The sequence below is a fragment of the Maylandia zebra genome, linkage group LG12 (assembly GCF_041146795.1).
Source record: "Maylandia zebra isolate NMK-2024a linkage group LG12, Mzebra_GT3a, whole genome shotgun sequence".
NCBI lineage: Eukaryota > Metazoa > Chordata > Actinopteri > Cichliformes > Cichlidae > Maylandia > Maylandia zebra.
The window spans coordinates 10,741,951-10,758,941 of NC_135178.1; the positions used below are offsets into that span (position 1 = coordinate 10,741,951).

The following is a 16,991-nucleotide window of genomic DNA, read 5'->3' on the forward strand; positions in this document are numbered from 1 at the left end:
GCTGCCTGCTTATGTAAGTTCATTTGGATTTTTGTTACGTTTTGCCATCCAGCATTAAAAGCTGAGTTTTGAAATACACTTTTGCCTGCCGTGAGTCTGCACTTTGGGTCCACTACTCCTGCCTGCACACAGCGACACCTGACACTTTCCAGCCTTGTAATACCTGCAAGTCTCTTTTAGGCAGCTAAATAAAATCCAGGATGCTATGCCTGAAAAGGTGGGTACAGCTTTATTGCTCACCTATAGAACTTTCTTTCCCAAATAGGAAGCATTTCAGAAGTAGATGATTTAAAAAACAAAAAATATTTTTGCACTCTGCAAAAATGTTAATGTTACAAAGGCTGTGCAACTGCACCTTTAACACACCAACCAAGAAACAAGTTTTATTTATTTATATATAAATAGATCAGTCATGTCGACAGATATGATTAGGACAGATATGACTGATAGGTGTGGATGTGGGATTAATACAGTTTTTAGACTACATAAAGAAAGTGCAGTTGTTTTGAATGTTCAGTGAGACCAGGGAAGGACTGCATAAATACCAGTTCATTTGCATGTTGTTTACCTCTTCACTACAACATGCTCTGTCTTTCAACTTTACTCTCCTTTGTACCTTTATTTTCATTTAATGTTTATCTACAGATAACATTTAAATTTTACTGAAAACATATAAAGCAGGCTTTAAAACACTTGTTGGAAATACTTAATGTGGGTTGTTGCATTCAAGGAGATGTCCATGCTAATTCTCACTTTAGCATAACTGCATATTTTTCACCTTTTTTTTTAAATTTAAAGAATTTTCAAAACATACTCTTTGCTTCAGTGCTTTATTTAAGAAAAAGAATCCCAGATTAAAGGCATTGTTATTCTTGTAAATATCTGTGACGGCAATCACCACTATTGTGCTGTTTGGAGTTGAGCTTCGATGTTTGTTTGAACTGTTTTGCCTCTATGAGCTCTGACAAAGGTTATGTAGATGTGACTCAGTCTGCCTACAGGCTTATGCCATATCGTTGTGTAACCAGGATTTCAGCCATCACCACACAGAGGTTAAATTACTGTTTAAAGAAGAAGACAGAAAAGTGAATATCTAAATGCAACGACAGCTTGTTTTCAGTTCAGAGACACCAATTTATAAGCAGAATTTAATATGTTAAAGTATTATGAAATTTGAATGTATGTTTTAAGGTTCAGAGAGAGAGATTCTAGTGAAACATCATCTTGTTTACTTATCCCTGCATTAGATACTTTTAAGGTTGAAAATAATGTGTTTATGAGACAGTGTTTGGGATACTGCCTAATTTGCATTTGTGCAAGGAGTTCCTGTGTGAGCAGCCTTAGGGAGAAGCCACAATCTCTCTTTAAAGGGAGCTGTCAAACCTGAACTATGGCAATCCATAGCACTATGAACACTGAGCCCAAGTGAAGGCTAAAGAGCTCCATCTGCGCCTGCATTATAATGCAAAGACATATGCCGTCTAAAACTGCTACACACATGCCCCACCCACACACACTGCCCCCTGTGCAGTTCCTCCTTTTCGGGGTTGTCACTAGCCAGTGATTTCTAAGTCTCAAGGCCTGACTGCTGGGAAGCGAGCAGCAATCCTCCTTTACATTTGAAGAAGGTGCAAACTCTCAAGAACACAAACCGAACTGGAATTGCACCCTAGTGTTTAACTTGCTTCTCGGGTTGCTGAGACCACAGACTACAGCAAATATTTACTTCAAGGAAGTAAAGTGGGGGAGTTTTGTGCTGCCAAAGATTAATTAAACTCGGCATTAGACTGTTCTCTGGGTATGCGATCAAGGTGTTACTGTAACCTGGACAAATCCAACATTTGAATTTAAAGAGTTTTGAGTATTTAATCAGCAAAGACTGGACAATTTGCACTGCCTTTCTTATGCAATGCCAATGAACAAAACAGTGCATGTTGCAAACGCTGCTTCTTTCATTCCAAGCTCTAACAGATTGGTGTTGTCCATGTCAGGGTTCTCAAGAAAAAGCCCAATGCAAAAGCATCCAACTGAAATTGACTGACAGTCAACTTTGGGATTTGCTTGTCTTCGCCTTGCTCAAGGACACTTTGACCCTACAACTAGTAGGTGTAGCTGATCAGTGTTTAAGCTTCAACTCTATTACCTGGAGTCTCTGAGCTGGACTTGTTCGCTGCCTTTTGGAGCGTTTCAATTGAATCATCTGACAAATAACACAAGCTGGTGTATGCTACAGACCGCCAAAGAAGTCTGCGCCTTTATTGAGTGAAATTGTAGTTGCTAGCAATAACATTGCTCCAACACAGTTTACTACTGGCTCTGAAAATCCACTCTGACAGCCAAAAACCAACGAGTGATGTCATGAATTTGGGGTTAAACCATCACAAGACTTATATACATAAATATCAGTTCCATTTACAAATACAGGTTATCTGTTGTCATTATTAGTAGTAGTCAGTACTGGTATCATAAAAAAAATTTTGTTTTTATGATGATTATAATTTTAAGTGAAGTTTCCATGTAAAATGAAGTAGGATAAAAAGCAGAGAGTAAAAGTTGTCCTCTAAAATGAAGCTGATTGTTTTCTTGGACTTTATTTATTGAGAAAAATGATTAAAAAAAAAAAAATCACTCTGATAACAAATTACTTCAAAAAGGAAAGTGCTTCCAAATAATATTTATTGGAGTCAGTTTGTCTAAACAAAAGCTCTTATTTTGGAATCAGATTGTGCGGATTTGCAGGATTTTCTGTTTACAAGGCAGATGCTTTCACTAACTAAGCTACTGTGGCTCTTCACAGCTGACTCAGACAATCCTGAATAATGAAAAATTACAAAACAAAATAGGTTAGGTTTTAGTGACAATGAAAATGAGATCATTGAACTGCAGCGTTTGTCCTCAGCTGACTCACCGGACTGCGGATGGCAGTAGTTGGTGTGGTTGTTACACTGGCAAGGCCGACAGCCAGTGCTACTAAAGTCGAAGAAACCCGGGTAGCAGTCATCACACTTCGGTCCATACACTCCTGATTTGCACACACATGTCCCTGAACTGTGGGGGCAGAACAGAAGACAAAAATCAATACCCAGTGGATCAAATACAGTCGCAGAAAGCATTTCAGTGGACCATAACACCATGGCAGCATGTCAATGAGGTACTGTGTGTGTGTCTGTGTGTTTGGTTTTAACAAAAGGTTTCCCTCCACGCCTTGATTAATTACATGAGGTGATTTATTAGTGGCAAATGTGGTAAGAAATCATGTAAAGTAATTATATACTGGACAAAGCTATGTGGTGCTGCTGAGTAGCATATAAAGCCGGATTATAAACAAAGGTAGCTTATTAGTGGACCTCCCAGCATGCACTTTTTTGAGAGTGGTTACCTTTGATGAAAAATACACATTGTGCAAATGTATATTTATTACATACAAAGGTAGCATAAATCAAGGTTCACGGTTCTATTTCTTGAATGCTGAAAACAAGCAACTCTTAAGCAGCTCTTATGTTTAAAAATATTAACAGCAGACATTTGAGATGTTTTAAAGAATACTGTGATCTTTGTCTGTCAGGTTATGAAACGTCAGAGCATCGAGAATCAAGGCTTTTATTGGCCACATTTTCTTTACATAACTGAGAATGATTGCTTTCAGCTGAGAAAATCTCATTGTATAAAACATCTCCAAGAATCCTCCAGCAAACTTAAATCCAATTACATCTGAGTTCTTCAGCCATAACACACTCGCAACTGAGTTATTTCACATGATAATGTGTCTTTCATAGATCAGACCTTTGCTCTCATTATGCTGTGTTAAAAATAGCAAATGCTCATTAATACAGTGTGAGTGTCAAGAAGAGATTTTGTTTTTCTCTCTCATCCACCGCTCACTGGAGGTAAATTCCTTGGAAGAGAACAATGCTAAATCGAGCCCGATCAGCTCTTAAACCCAGACAATGGACTCAAAAATGTAATCTTGGGACAATGACTTCAAAACAATTGAAGCAAATCACAAGTGACTCGAAGCACTTTCCATGAATGTGTGCGTGGGTCTTCATACAAACAAGGCTTTGTTAAAACAACTGCACTTAATGCAAATGAAGAGGCCCATAGCGATGCTTAGTGAGGCGTGGGCACTGTTGAAGACGAGGCTGGGAGATCAACAGTCCTCGATCCTCTGGCTACAACACACACACAAACATCAGGCACTAACAAAAAGTATCAGCGTGATACATCATGACCCTAATACAAGCAAGTGAAAGATATAATGTCCAGCTGCCAAAGGAAAAAATAAAAACACGATACAAAAAAACAGATTTATTTAAAATTGCCATTTATTACTAAACAGAAAGATACTTTGCTCATCAAAAAATGACAGAAAATGTAAAGGGATTTGTTTTTACAATAGCCAAATTATTTGTGTTAGATTAGATTACGTTCATTGCCATTCTAAACAAAAAAAAGTTCTTTTTTTTTTTTTCTTTAAGTGATTATAAACGAGTGTGTGGGGCTTATAGAAACTAGACTTTTGAAAACTGATTCAACATGAATTTTGTGAACCTGGAAAACTAACTAAACTAAAACACAAATTATTGGGGCAATATTATTTGTCTGTCTTTATCTGTTAGTTTGGTCAAACTTTTAGCTTGCAACTTTCCTGATGAGTCAGCGATGTGTGTTTGTAATCGAGATTCTACTTTGGCAAAATCAGCATGTGGTCAGAGAGCGAGGATACGCCTAATATGGTCATCTTAAGAATACCCCGTGTTTACACCTTCTGTTTGTGAGAAGCAGGTAATATGAAAACTGCTTGTAAAGTTAGGGGGGTAGGAGCTAGAGTTTTGTTTTTAAATGTGCTGAAACTTCCATATTTTATTGAGAAGAAAACAACTTGTAATGTTCTATCATTCAACTCTAACATTCACTCTGCATCAGGATCTGCGGTTGAGTGTACTTGAAAGCTGACTTTTGATCAAATGTGCAGCATCCCAGTAAGGCCAGATGGTCCACTGGCTTTGATTCCTTACTTTTCCTTGTATAAAATACAACCTTTCACCTTTGGCTAATTATACATGTGTATTTCTCTAAGAGGGAAAAAATAAAAGAAAGATGTCAAACAAAAAACACTATACAGCATGCAGCTGCCTGAAATGAACACTAAAACATTTTTTAAGTATGCTATAATAAATAGCCATCTGTACAGTAATAAATACTACAAGGGACATCAGCTGGAAAATCAGCTAAACTAACATGATGCATTTTTCCTTTAAAGCACCGACATGTTTCTGCTCCAGCTGCCTGGCAGTCAGTCACACACTGACCTGTGGCAATGCAATGCAATCTGTCATCAGTTTCTAGTGATCCTTCCTCTGTGTGGAGCTCTAAATAAAGACTCATTTACTAAGAGCTGTGCTGTCTTAGGTGCAGCCTGCAAATCCAACAGGCCCTGTGTTGCTTTGTCTCTCCTTTTAAAATACCTCTAATTCGGCGTTTTTCCTTTGGGGATCTTTTGTGGAATAACTACAACAGGTCTGAAAACCTCCAGGCCTTTATAAAGAGTTTTAACTTGGCTGGAAATTTAAATAAAGCTTTCAACAGACAAACTGTAATGCCAAAATATAATACTTCAATTGAAAGGTAATAGCCTATAGTCCCTGAAAATCGGTTTATAAAACATGTGGATAAAATAAAACCCAGCCTTCCCCCTAGATGGGTTCTACCAGAGGTTGATTCGTTCTGCTGTTATTTCTGCCCATTTAAAAGAAATAATTAAATTTAAATACATTCCTGGAGGGTTCTCTTGGGTGCTAAAAACTTTGATTGTGCCCACATTTTAGTATATAGGAAATGCTCTGCCCAAAAGAGTTCTGCTGGATTCAAATCATTACTTTTGGATCATGATCACACCAAAATAATCCTCTGCTACAAACTGGGAGTCTTGCCATCAGCCAGTGTTTTGGCAGACTCTCAGTGCTGCTGTTCATAAATGTCATATCCCTGCTACCTTCACATATTCAGCTCATTTCAACACACTTCCTCCTCCTTGCTTTAGTGCTGGGACTTCTCAGTTAATATGGTAGTCCTGGCCTGACTGATGTTAAACATCCTGGATCCTGTCAGAGGCAAATAAATATGTCACCAGTGACTGATTTATAATCAGAAAGCTTCTTCTTGCAAAGTTTATTCTTGTATTTCCCTCTTTTGACTGATAAAGGCCACCATTATGCAATGCCCCTTACACTGTCAGAACTGTCACATAAATTCTGATTTAACCTCAAACACTTTGCATGGTGTAACATACAGAGGACAGCAGATTTGATCTGATCTGTATTACTGTGGCTCATTCTATACTCCTACTGTTGCAACTATGTTTCCAATGATTCCTAGCAAGAGCTTTCTAATTCATATAACAATCGTCTGGTGATTAATGGTGAAAATGTGTTAGGATAACAGGATAAAACAAGTGTCAACATTTTGGTTACAGTTAACACAGAATTCTACACTGTGGTCTATATTTTGATCACAATCTTTCTGAAGTGGTTATTCTGAAGAGTTATCTTATCTTAATGCAGCTTTACTAATGACTTTACATTGACATGGTATTGCACAGCGATGCAGCCCGTCTGTTTGTCTACTGTAGCTTCATCTAATCTATAGGAACTCATAGGTTTGAACTAGGCTTTAAATGTTTACGTTGCGTCTCAGTGGTCCTGCTTGTGAGATTATGAAGACCCTCTCTTTGTCTTCTGTGGCCAGAAGGAGGGGGTTTGTTATTGTTTTGATGTAGTTTCATGGCCCCGTGCTGGCCAAGCTGCTCTGCGTCAGATCTGTGTGTTAAGTAGGTCAGTATAACATAAGCGACAAAGCTTAACCCCATTCTGCTGCTGCTGCCACGCCAGCGCTGCCCCATTGGCTGCTCCTGTGTTGGATCAGGCCAAATGTCCTCTCTGTAACGGGGACGTTGACAGTTCAGTTAGCCACAAGGTTCAGTAAAAATAAACAAGGAAGTACACTAAGCAGGTTTAGTTGCTTTTCTGGTTGAGCAGTGAAATGCTCAAAGGGTGTGTTAACCAAAAGCAGAGCCAGATCTCCCTTTGCCGTCTTAGCCTTTCATCTGTATGAACGTGTCCAAATATTCCATGTTATAGCAGGGCTTAGCGCGTCTGGTTTTACGTTCACTTCCCACGATCATGAAAACAAAACAAAAACAAGGGGGAAGAAAAGGTTCTCTTTTTTTAATGTAACATGCTCACATTTTTCTAGCACTTGGCAAAGTCATCTAGACTACAAGTCATATTTAACCATCGTTTATTTAGCACTTAATTCAATTTTAGCACTCTATCTACCTCAAACCAAAGCCAATTTACATTCTCCAATTAACTTAAGATGACCATGTCTTTAAACGCTTGGAGGAAGCAGGAATGCCTGAGGTACTAAAACCACAAAACAAAGATCACTAACAGGCTCTTGTTTTGTCTTGTAAATTTGGGGCACCCCATCACTTGCCTGTATAGCAGCTCCTCTCCTTACAAGCCCAAACTCACTCAGTATTTAGTTTAGTCTGTGCTAAGATCATTGAATCAGCAGGATCTACACAGGGGGAGCAGAACAGCTTTAATGATTGCAGGGTTCCTTTTTTGGGAATCTCTAATGGTTTCTCACCCCAGTCATCTTCTGCAGTGCCCTGAGGTCTCGATTGGAAGTCAGCACTCCTAAGCTTTCTGTCTAGCTAACAGACAGGTCAACACAGGCACGCAAACCTGCTGTTGCATGTGTTTTCTTATTGGCACTCAAACAACCTGCAGTAGAGCTGCCGGGTAGCAGGGACTAGCAGCTGCCCTTATGAGGGGGGATTACACTCAGAAACTATCCTGTGCCTAACTACTGACTTTACAGACGCAATATTCTGCTTTTCAGGGTTTTCCTTAAATATTTTATACACCTTTTTGTGCATTCAACAGGTCAGCAAAGTGCAAAGGGAGTTCTTCTCTCCTCCAGTAAAGCCTGCTGCTGAACTCTCTCAAATTTCATGCTGACAACCTAGGCTTTTCCCCTGCTACTTATCAAGGTCACCATGTAAAGTTAGGCATGCTCTCAAACACAGAAAAAGCAGCTGCCTCAAAGGCCACCATTTTTAATTTACTAGCTACAGTCACTTTTGCTAAGTTTAAATCTAAAAATGTGTAAAGAAAATTGAATACCCATTGGACTGAGCCAGCTTAAAACTGCAATATGTGAAGAATACTATGGTTGCAATGAAATTCATCTCTCAAATGGTAATACCATTATAGGAAAACATTATTTGTGTACCTAATTAAATTAGCTAAAGGATTCTTTAAAGACATTTTAACCAAAACTTTCAATGTGCATTACCTTTAAGCCTTTAAGCTACCTGATATAAAACACTGAATAAATGTAGTCCGGAAAAAGACTTTTGCATTTTCTGCGTCATTTCTAATAATACTGTTCGCCACTGAAATATCACAATCGGTGCAGAGTAATGCTAGATGAACAGCAAAAATGCCTCCAGTGACCTGACATAGACACAGAAACATCTGTAGCCAAAATCAATATTTCATTACAGACTGTGGTGCTTTTTGACACAGTAATGGTAAAAAAAAAAAAAAAAAATCCTTATAGACATTGCCCACAGGATCTGACCCACATACACTACTGACTCTTGTGTTCTGACAGATGCAAGATGATATTAAAGCTCTTTTGTCAAAGACTGGCCTGACCTAACCCAACAAACTGGGTAACAGTGTGTGTCCACTTTACATCACATGATTTGCAGACAGACAGAATGCAAGATCATGAGAGAGCAAAAGAGGGGAATCTCATTAAGGTTGTTAAGAAGACTGAGCAAGGACAGAGTTACAAATGTCACTCGGCTTTAAACAGTCGCCAGCCCTGAGAGAATTCTATTAGAGTGGGTAATAGAGAAGCTTAGTGTCCTAGGACAGGGTCAGTAATGATCACATATTTATATGTCCGCATACAACAGCTGCTGGTGAGTTATTTAGTTAATATTAACATAAACAGGTTTGACAAGTTCCTCATTCTCACACAGCAAAGCACAGACTGCTATCCAGTACCGTACAGTGCTTAAAACAGTTATTTCCTTTATTTCTTTGTGTTCAAAAGGGGAAGGAAATCTAGCTAAACAGTTATTATTTAAACTAGTATAAGTCCAAAATTTCACTATTGGTGAATAGTGAAATGCATACCGAAATACCTGTGAAACACATTTGTATTTGCTAGACTACCTAGCTAATAACTGATAAGGTAATAATATCAGCTGAAAATATTGTTTAACTGATCAGTCAGGCTCAAACTGAAATTAACATGGTCCTATTAACACTAAAGAGGACCTATTCTGCTCCATATTTAGGTTTGGTTTATTCATGGGTCAAAATAACTGCCACTGCCATAAGAGAGCAGAGAGCAGGAGGGTGGAGTATTCAGTGTGCAATGGTATTTAGGGAAGTGATAAATCAATTCACATGAACGTCACAAAGGTTTAAAAAGCAGAACACTTCCCTGAAACAAGATGCACATCATCCTCATTACTTCTTCACAGCTGTAGATTTCCAGTAAAAATAAAAATAAGGAAATACTTTCTTAAGTAAGCACTATTCTACTAAACTACTGAAGGCAACCACCTATGTTACTATAGAATAATCCCATCTTGTAGTGGGTCTTAGTTAGGGATGGGTATTGTTTAGGTTTTATCCGATACCGGTGCCAAACCGGTACTTTTGAAATGGTGCCGGTGCTTAAACGGTGCTCGAACCGGTGCTTAAAGAATGGAGAACAAACTTTGTCCAAAAACCTCTTATGTTTTTATTTTTAGCAGTCTCTTTTTTCTACAGAATGTTAATCATTAGCTTTTTCTGTTGATACAATATACCTCCTTTGGTTGGAACTGGTGCTACACTGGCAGGGCTAGGGCCAGGACTCTCCTCTTCGGGTTAATGGGGGATGTTGCTAACTCCGGGTCCGATAACAGGCATCACACCCGCAGTAGATGTGCTCGGTGTGAGATCTTGCAGCAAGCTATCAAATACGGTGGATTTCTCGGCTTTTAAAAAAACGCTATGCGTCGCCAGGTGTTTCATCAGATTCGAGGTGTTACCTACTTTGCGCAGTATCACCTTAAAGCACTTGTTGCAGGCTGCTGAGTTTGCATCTTTTGCTGTGAAGTACAGCCAGACTTTTGACCGCTTCGCCTTGGGCATTTTTAATCTGTAGCTCTGCTCTAAAAGAACGTACGTGCCTGGGCCCGCTTACTATTCTTGGAAAGTTAAAATGATTGGCTAGAATCCAAAGTGTATGACATCTCAGGGGAAAGAAAAGCACCGAAATAAAGCACCGAAATGTGCGCTGCTTTTCGGTCTGGTTACCACCGTTTATGTCAGAACCGGTGCCATAATGGCGCTGGATATCGGTACCCATCCCTAGTCTTAGTGCAGGACAACAGGTTCCTGTCATTTTAGCTCCTCTGCCTATCAAGCTATCCTGTCTTTAATAAGAAAACTTTGGTTACCCAATCAAACAGGTATTTGTAGCTGTCCTTGAGGTCTACAATGTTACTTTCTGGTAGTTCGATCCCCTAAGTTCTGACTACCTTCCCTCTCTTTGTTGCCATCTGACTACACTTCTCCAATCCAAATGACATTCCAATGTCATAGCTGTATATCCTGGTGGTGTGGATCAGTGAACGGATGTCTTGTTCACTCTTGGCATACAACTTGATGTCATCCATGTACAGGAGGTGTCTGACAATTGCTCCGTTCCGTAGTTGGTATCCGTAGCCAGTTTTGTCGATGATCTCACTGAGGGGGTTCAGGCATAGGCCTGGGGGGCAGTGGGGACAGAGCATCTCCTTGATAGATCCCGCAATTAATGGTGACTTGTGCTATGGGCTTGAAATTGGCCTCTAGTGTGGTATGCCACATCCCTGCTAAGTGCCTGATAAAGGTTCTAAGGGTCCTGTTGATCTTGTACAATTCTAGGCATTCCAGGATCCAGGTGAGGGGCATCTAGTCATAAGCATTCTTGTAATCAATCCAAGCAGTACAGACTGGTCAGTCTGCTCTTGCAGTCGTGGGACGACTGCTCTGTCTACCAGTAGCTGGTGTTTTGCTCCTCTTGTATTCCTGCCTATTCCTTTCTGTGACCCACTCATGTATTGAGCCATGTTCCTATTCATTTTAGCTGCTATGCTATGATGCCTGACAGGAGCGTCCATGTGGTACTGAGGCTGTGACTGAGTCTCATTGGAGTAACCATCTGGAAACCTGTGTGATTATGCAAATCTTTAAATGGCATTTCTAAAGGTTTAGACTTCTGCAGGAAATCCACCTTCTAACTTACATAGTAACCAGAAACTCCTTTACTCCCTACACCAGAACCTTCAATGCCATTCAACTGGCTGGCATTCCTCCTGGCGTGGAATTGCATTTCTAGGGAGGTGCACGTCCAGTGGCGTAACTCGTGACATAATTTACGGCATAGATTTGATGTAGAAGTACAATTCACGTGTAACAGAAACTACTTTTCATAGTTTTGTTCTCCAGTGAGGCAAAGTTTGGGGGTTTTTTCGTTGTTGTTTTTTTTTTTTTGCTTTGTTTGTTTGTTTGTTTTTACAATCTTACCCAGCCCTTAGTTTTGTTATATAGTTTTCATTCATTTGTCATCTTTTATTTTCCCAAACTGTGGCTTAATGTCTTTATATTGAGCATTCACCACACTTAACACTCCTCCTGTGAGCAGAGGTCACATCATTATCAGCAGTTCTGTTGAATGGTGAGTTAATCTACAACCCAAGGCACTAAAAAGTTTGCTTGTGCTGAAAGATTTCCGTTTCCCCATTTTGTGTGCCCACTGCAACTTAGTTAAAGAACACAGATGATCATTTCACACTGAGAACAACTAATGTCATCTCAGGGTAAAGAACAGTCCAAATGCAAAGTACTGGAAGGCACTTTGGCCTCTTTTTATCCAACCCGACTTCCTCTTCCTGACATAAATTCATTAGTTTGATCACATGTGACTCTGAGTTTGAGGATAGTGGCAGATATTCATTGAGCAGGGCTTGGGCATGCTTTATTTTCTCTTAGAGGCTATACAAGAAAAAACTGACCTTCCATAAAGTGGTTTCTGCCTCTGTGCAGAAAAACGAAATGAAGTAGATATTCTAGAAAGAAGGTCTTGCTTTTCAATTCTAAGGAACAAATGTGGAATTCTGGCATTTAAATTGAAGTTTTAGAGAACTGAAAATAGGCGCTTTTAAGCATCTGCCTGAGATGTCGTGTCATCTATATTTGGCTAGCCAAACAGATAAATGCACCAGCAAACAAAAACAGTGACTCAGAAATGCAGGGGACATTCTTAAAAACACTCAGCATGTGTATGCAGCATGACAGCACAACCAACAAAAATCTTCTACTTCCACCCCGGCAAATGCCCCAACAGAGGCTCACAGAAGAGCACAGCGTTGAGCACTTGCTGTGGGCTACAGGCTGTCCGGCAGTTACATAATGCTGCTTCACACAGCAAAGCTCAGACTTAGTTGCTCGCTTGGATTTAGGAAACTACAACTGTGTTATAACTAAATGCTGCCATTAAAGCCTATCAGGCTCTCGACAACCGTGCCAGACTTTCTAGACCTTTTAAAAAGTGCTCTAGAGCAATAGTTCTACAGGATTTCTGTGGGTCTTTCAAGGTCGTTTGCAGTTTCTTTTTTTTCCACATGTTTTTGGGTCCAGTATATTTTCAGAGGAATATTTTGTGTTAGTTAAGACACAACACTGACCTATAAATCATTCAATCATAAAAAAGGCAGCTAACCTAGGGGATGAAACAGTGCTGTATCTGCACTTGAAAAATAACTGAGCAAAGACCCAATTAAAGGGAACTTAATTACTAGCAACTTGTCACAAAAACACAATATGTTATCACTTCACAAGCTGAATCTATGAAAAATGCCAAAAATAACAGTTTGACAGACAGTTTTGCACCAACAATGCAATTCCCAAAAAAGCTATTAGCTAAAAACTGTACACAGACATTTTAGGAAGCAGCATTGTTAGTTTCCAACCTTCTAAATATCACATTATGCCAACAACACAGGAACAATATGTTGATGCATAATCACATGCCATGTTTTTGAAATCTTTATGTAGAGAAACAGACATACATAATCTACATAATCTATACATTTTATTCATTGTTAAGTTATGTAGAAGAAACATTAACAATTTACATCTTCCTTAGCAAGGTTTCACCATTTCCCATTTCATATTTAAAAAGAAATAGATTCCAACTCAACAAGTACAGTAAAGGTTTTGGTTTGGTTATACTGACCAATTTTTTTTCCAAACAGCCAAACTCTCTTATTCCTAAGGGTGTAACTTGCTCTGTCACTCTAGTAGAGTTGGCTTGTGAGCTTTCTGGCATTGTCATAGTTGCAAATTATTCCTGCCTGGCCTTAATTAACCCACTGTCAGTCCAAAAGTTTCAGGAAATTTGTATTTTTAACTTTTTTAGGCACAAGCATTTAAGAGTTGTAGTTGAATAGCTTCATTAGCACAGAAAAATGTTCTAATACTATTTTTTTCTTCAGCAGTTCTGGGGCTAAGAGCTTAATTCTTGTGGAAATGCGGCTGTGCATTCTGTTCAGCTCCGAAGAGCAAGCAGACAGTCCTACTTGTGTAAGAAAATTCATCCAACAATATTTTAAGCAACACTTAAAATATCAAACACTTGTTTGATATAAACAAAGTCATATAATCCGCAGTCTTAAGATGTGAAATGTTTAACTGTTTTCAGCCCATTTCCAGTCTTTATGTCAGACTATGTGAAAGAGGGCTCTTAGTGAATCTTCTGACAGAATTAAGTAAATTCTCTAAAATGTTCCAGTTTATATTCTTGCTTTGGTTGAATATGCAACGTTAATGACAGAGAGTAGGAGGAACTTTACAGGTGTGATGAGATGACTGTCAGGAGTGAAACTCATCATGTTCCATGCCTAAAGGTAACTACTCCTCCCCAGCTTCTTGACCAGGTCAGTAATTCCTGAACTAATTCTTTGAAATCTTGGTATAATTTCTGCTGTTATCACTGTGATTTCAGTGAACATGACCACAGCACAGACTGCCTTTACTTCAGCTCATTACTTAATGGGAAAGAAACCTAAAGCAGCAGGCCAGGGGGTCTGAAAGCTGGTTAATCTGGATAAGTTACAATGCTAAGCTCCTGAATGAGGCTAGGCTAGGCCGGGATGGTTATCAGAGGCCAGGCGCTGTGTGAAAGCCCAGAGCCCCAAAATAACCTTCTTGCCTCCACCTTTACCATCATTTGAAAGTGCTGTGCACGCAAAATCTCAATCAGCATGAAAAACACATCCTGTAGTTGCATCACAGGACTCCACCCAGTAGGATTTAGTTCAGGTGAGTAACATGTTTCTCGGGGCATGACAAAACAAATCCTCCACACGCTGCGGACACTGACTCAAGCTTCTAAACAGCAGCTTTCCTTTTCATGGCTAGAGGCAGAAAGTACAGCCGCTATTTTTACCGCATTCCTAACCCACACACGCAGCTTCTTTTCCCAGTCTGTTCTTGTGACTGTAGAAAGGCTGTGTACAAGAGCTGTTATGTGTTCTTTGACTGGATTTGAGAAGTAACCGGGGTGGGTAACATTTTGACATCTTCCAGGAGGCCTGCAGCAAGACAACCTGGATCAATGAGCAGAATAATGATTGCGAATGAACACCGTGTCTGAGCACAGCTGATCCCTTGAACATCTCGGCCCCATCTTTAGAGATAACAAACACTAATTCACAGCAGGCAGTCTGTTCAAGCTTGGTGTGTCACAGCAGTTTTGGAGCTAAAGTTAAGACTCCTTTAAAATGCTGTAGCCAATTTGCAGGTACATTACAAATCAGAGCCTTTGTCCTGATAACCCACTCTATACAAAATGTGTACAGCTGGTCTACATAATAAAAATACCTGAAAGGGTTCATGGAGGCTCAAAGTAAATCTCAGTAGCCTCATAAAGAGGATTTGTTTCAGAGTTTAGATCACAGTGACACAATTAGAATCTTAGATAGTGCTTCTCTACTCAACCTCAGCAATCAAAACGCTTCATACAACATGTCTTATTCACCCATTTACACCAGTTCATACAAGCACTTTTTTCTGTCCAACATTCAGTCTGATGGATGTGTCAGAGGGCAATTTGCAATATCTTGGCCAAGGATATTTGGTATGCAGGCAGGGATCAAACCAGCAACAATTCTGATTACCTTCTGATTAGTAGATATCCTGGTCTACCTCCTGAGCTACAGTCACCCTGTGTTCGACAAACTGGTGGTTAAATGCAGTCACTCTGTCGTTAACTCACGTGCAAATCAGTGCTGTCGCTAAGCCCTTTATGCAAAACATGTTCAAATTCAAGTTAAGCCAGTGACTGAGCCAGTGTTAAAGGAAAGCCCGAATGATGTCTTCGTTTTATTGATTTTACTGTTAAGTACTGACCAGTCGTAATATTTCTCTTATCCAAAATGGGTGAAACCTTTTTTTTCCCTCCAGAATTCAAACAAAAGCTTGAGGTCATTTTCAGGTGTAATCATGTCCTAAAATTTATTAGCATTAGTCCCAAATTGGCTTCCATGGTGTCAGAATTCATTTTTTGAGCAATAGTTCTCCAGTCTTTCTGAAGGTTGTTCTCAGGTTTTTCTTTGAACACTGAACATCAGTGGGAACAGGTCTTCTGGAATAATGAATCCAAATTTTACATTTTTGAAGTAGGACAGAGGTACAGCAGTGAGTGTTTGCAGCCATTTTAAAAACATGCGGAGGCTCTGCCGTGGCTAGTGGCTGCATTTCAGGCTGTAGCATTGGGAGTGGGAGAAAAACCCATTCGATTTTGATGCACCATGGAACACAATCTAGGAAAAATCTGAACAGTAACAGATTAATTTTTCATCATGACAATGATCCCACACACACCACCAATGCAGTAAAGGGATACCTGGATAGAAAAAACACACAATGAAACACTATCAGTCATCGACTGGCCTCGCCAGAGTCTAAATCTAAACATTAGAAACATTAGTAGGGGCAATCATGGCTCAAGAGTTGGGCATTCGTCTTGTAATCGGAAGGTTGCCGGTTTGAGCCCTGGCTCCGACAGTCTCGGTCGTTGTGTCCTTGGGCAAGACATTTCACCCGTTGCCTACTGGTGGTGGTGAGAGGGCCCGGTGGTGCCAGTGTCCGGCAGCCTTGCCTCTGTCAGTGCGCCCCAGGGCGGCTGTCATCACCAGTGTGTGAATGTGTGTGTGGAGAGAAGAGCTGCCCCAGCTGTGTTTCCCTCCTGTTACCCATTCCCTGATTGCTCCCTCTGTGTATTTAAGCCCTGTGTTTCTCTGTGTCAGTGTTGTGATCTACCCTCATATATGCTGTGTGGTCTGGCTGCCTGCTTGCTTATGTAAGTTTATTTGGATTTTTGTTACGTTTTGCCATCCAGCATTAAAAGCTGAGTTTTGAAATACACTTTTGCCTACCGTGAGTCTGCACTTTGGGTCCACTACTCCTGCCTGCACACAGCTGTTCATGACAATTTGTATTTTCTGTTGTACAATTCATTTGCTGTTATGGATAAAAAGTGTCTTTTTTTTTTTTGTTTCAAAATAGCTGATAACTATTCGCTGATAGCTGCCAGCATCTGCAAACAAATATAATTCTATAAAGTGGTTCTATATAGTGTGTAACTGTTAATATAGAGCGTTATTAAATTTATTGCTAATGCAATCATATGGCACACTGGCTTCTGAGGAAATTTTAGATGGCACTCATCAGAAAGGTTGCCTACCCCTGGTCTAGACTTTCACGCTTTACCTTATACACTGCATTTCCATTTATGTTTGCACGTTTTAACTGATCACTGCACCCATTTCCCAATTTTCCAGGACAATACAACGAAAAAGAAAAAAG

The 16,991-nt window shown here is 39.8% G+C and overlaps 1 protein-coding gene across 1 annotated transcript in view; it reads right to left on the reverse strand.

Annotated features, from left to right (window-relative positions):
• si:ch211-158d24.2 (multiple epidermal growth factor-like domains protein 9) overlaps window positions 1–16,991 on the reverse strand; it is a 44,445-nt gene that overhangs the window by 13,369 nt on the left and 14,085 nt on the right. The window contains exon 3 of the mRNA XM_004574193.5: window positions 2,909–3,048. Within this exon, the coding sequence (XP_004574250.1) occupies window positions 2,909–3,048 (140 nt within the window). The remainder of the gene's footprint in view (window positions 1–2,908; window positions 3,049–16,991) is intronic.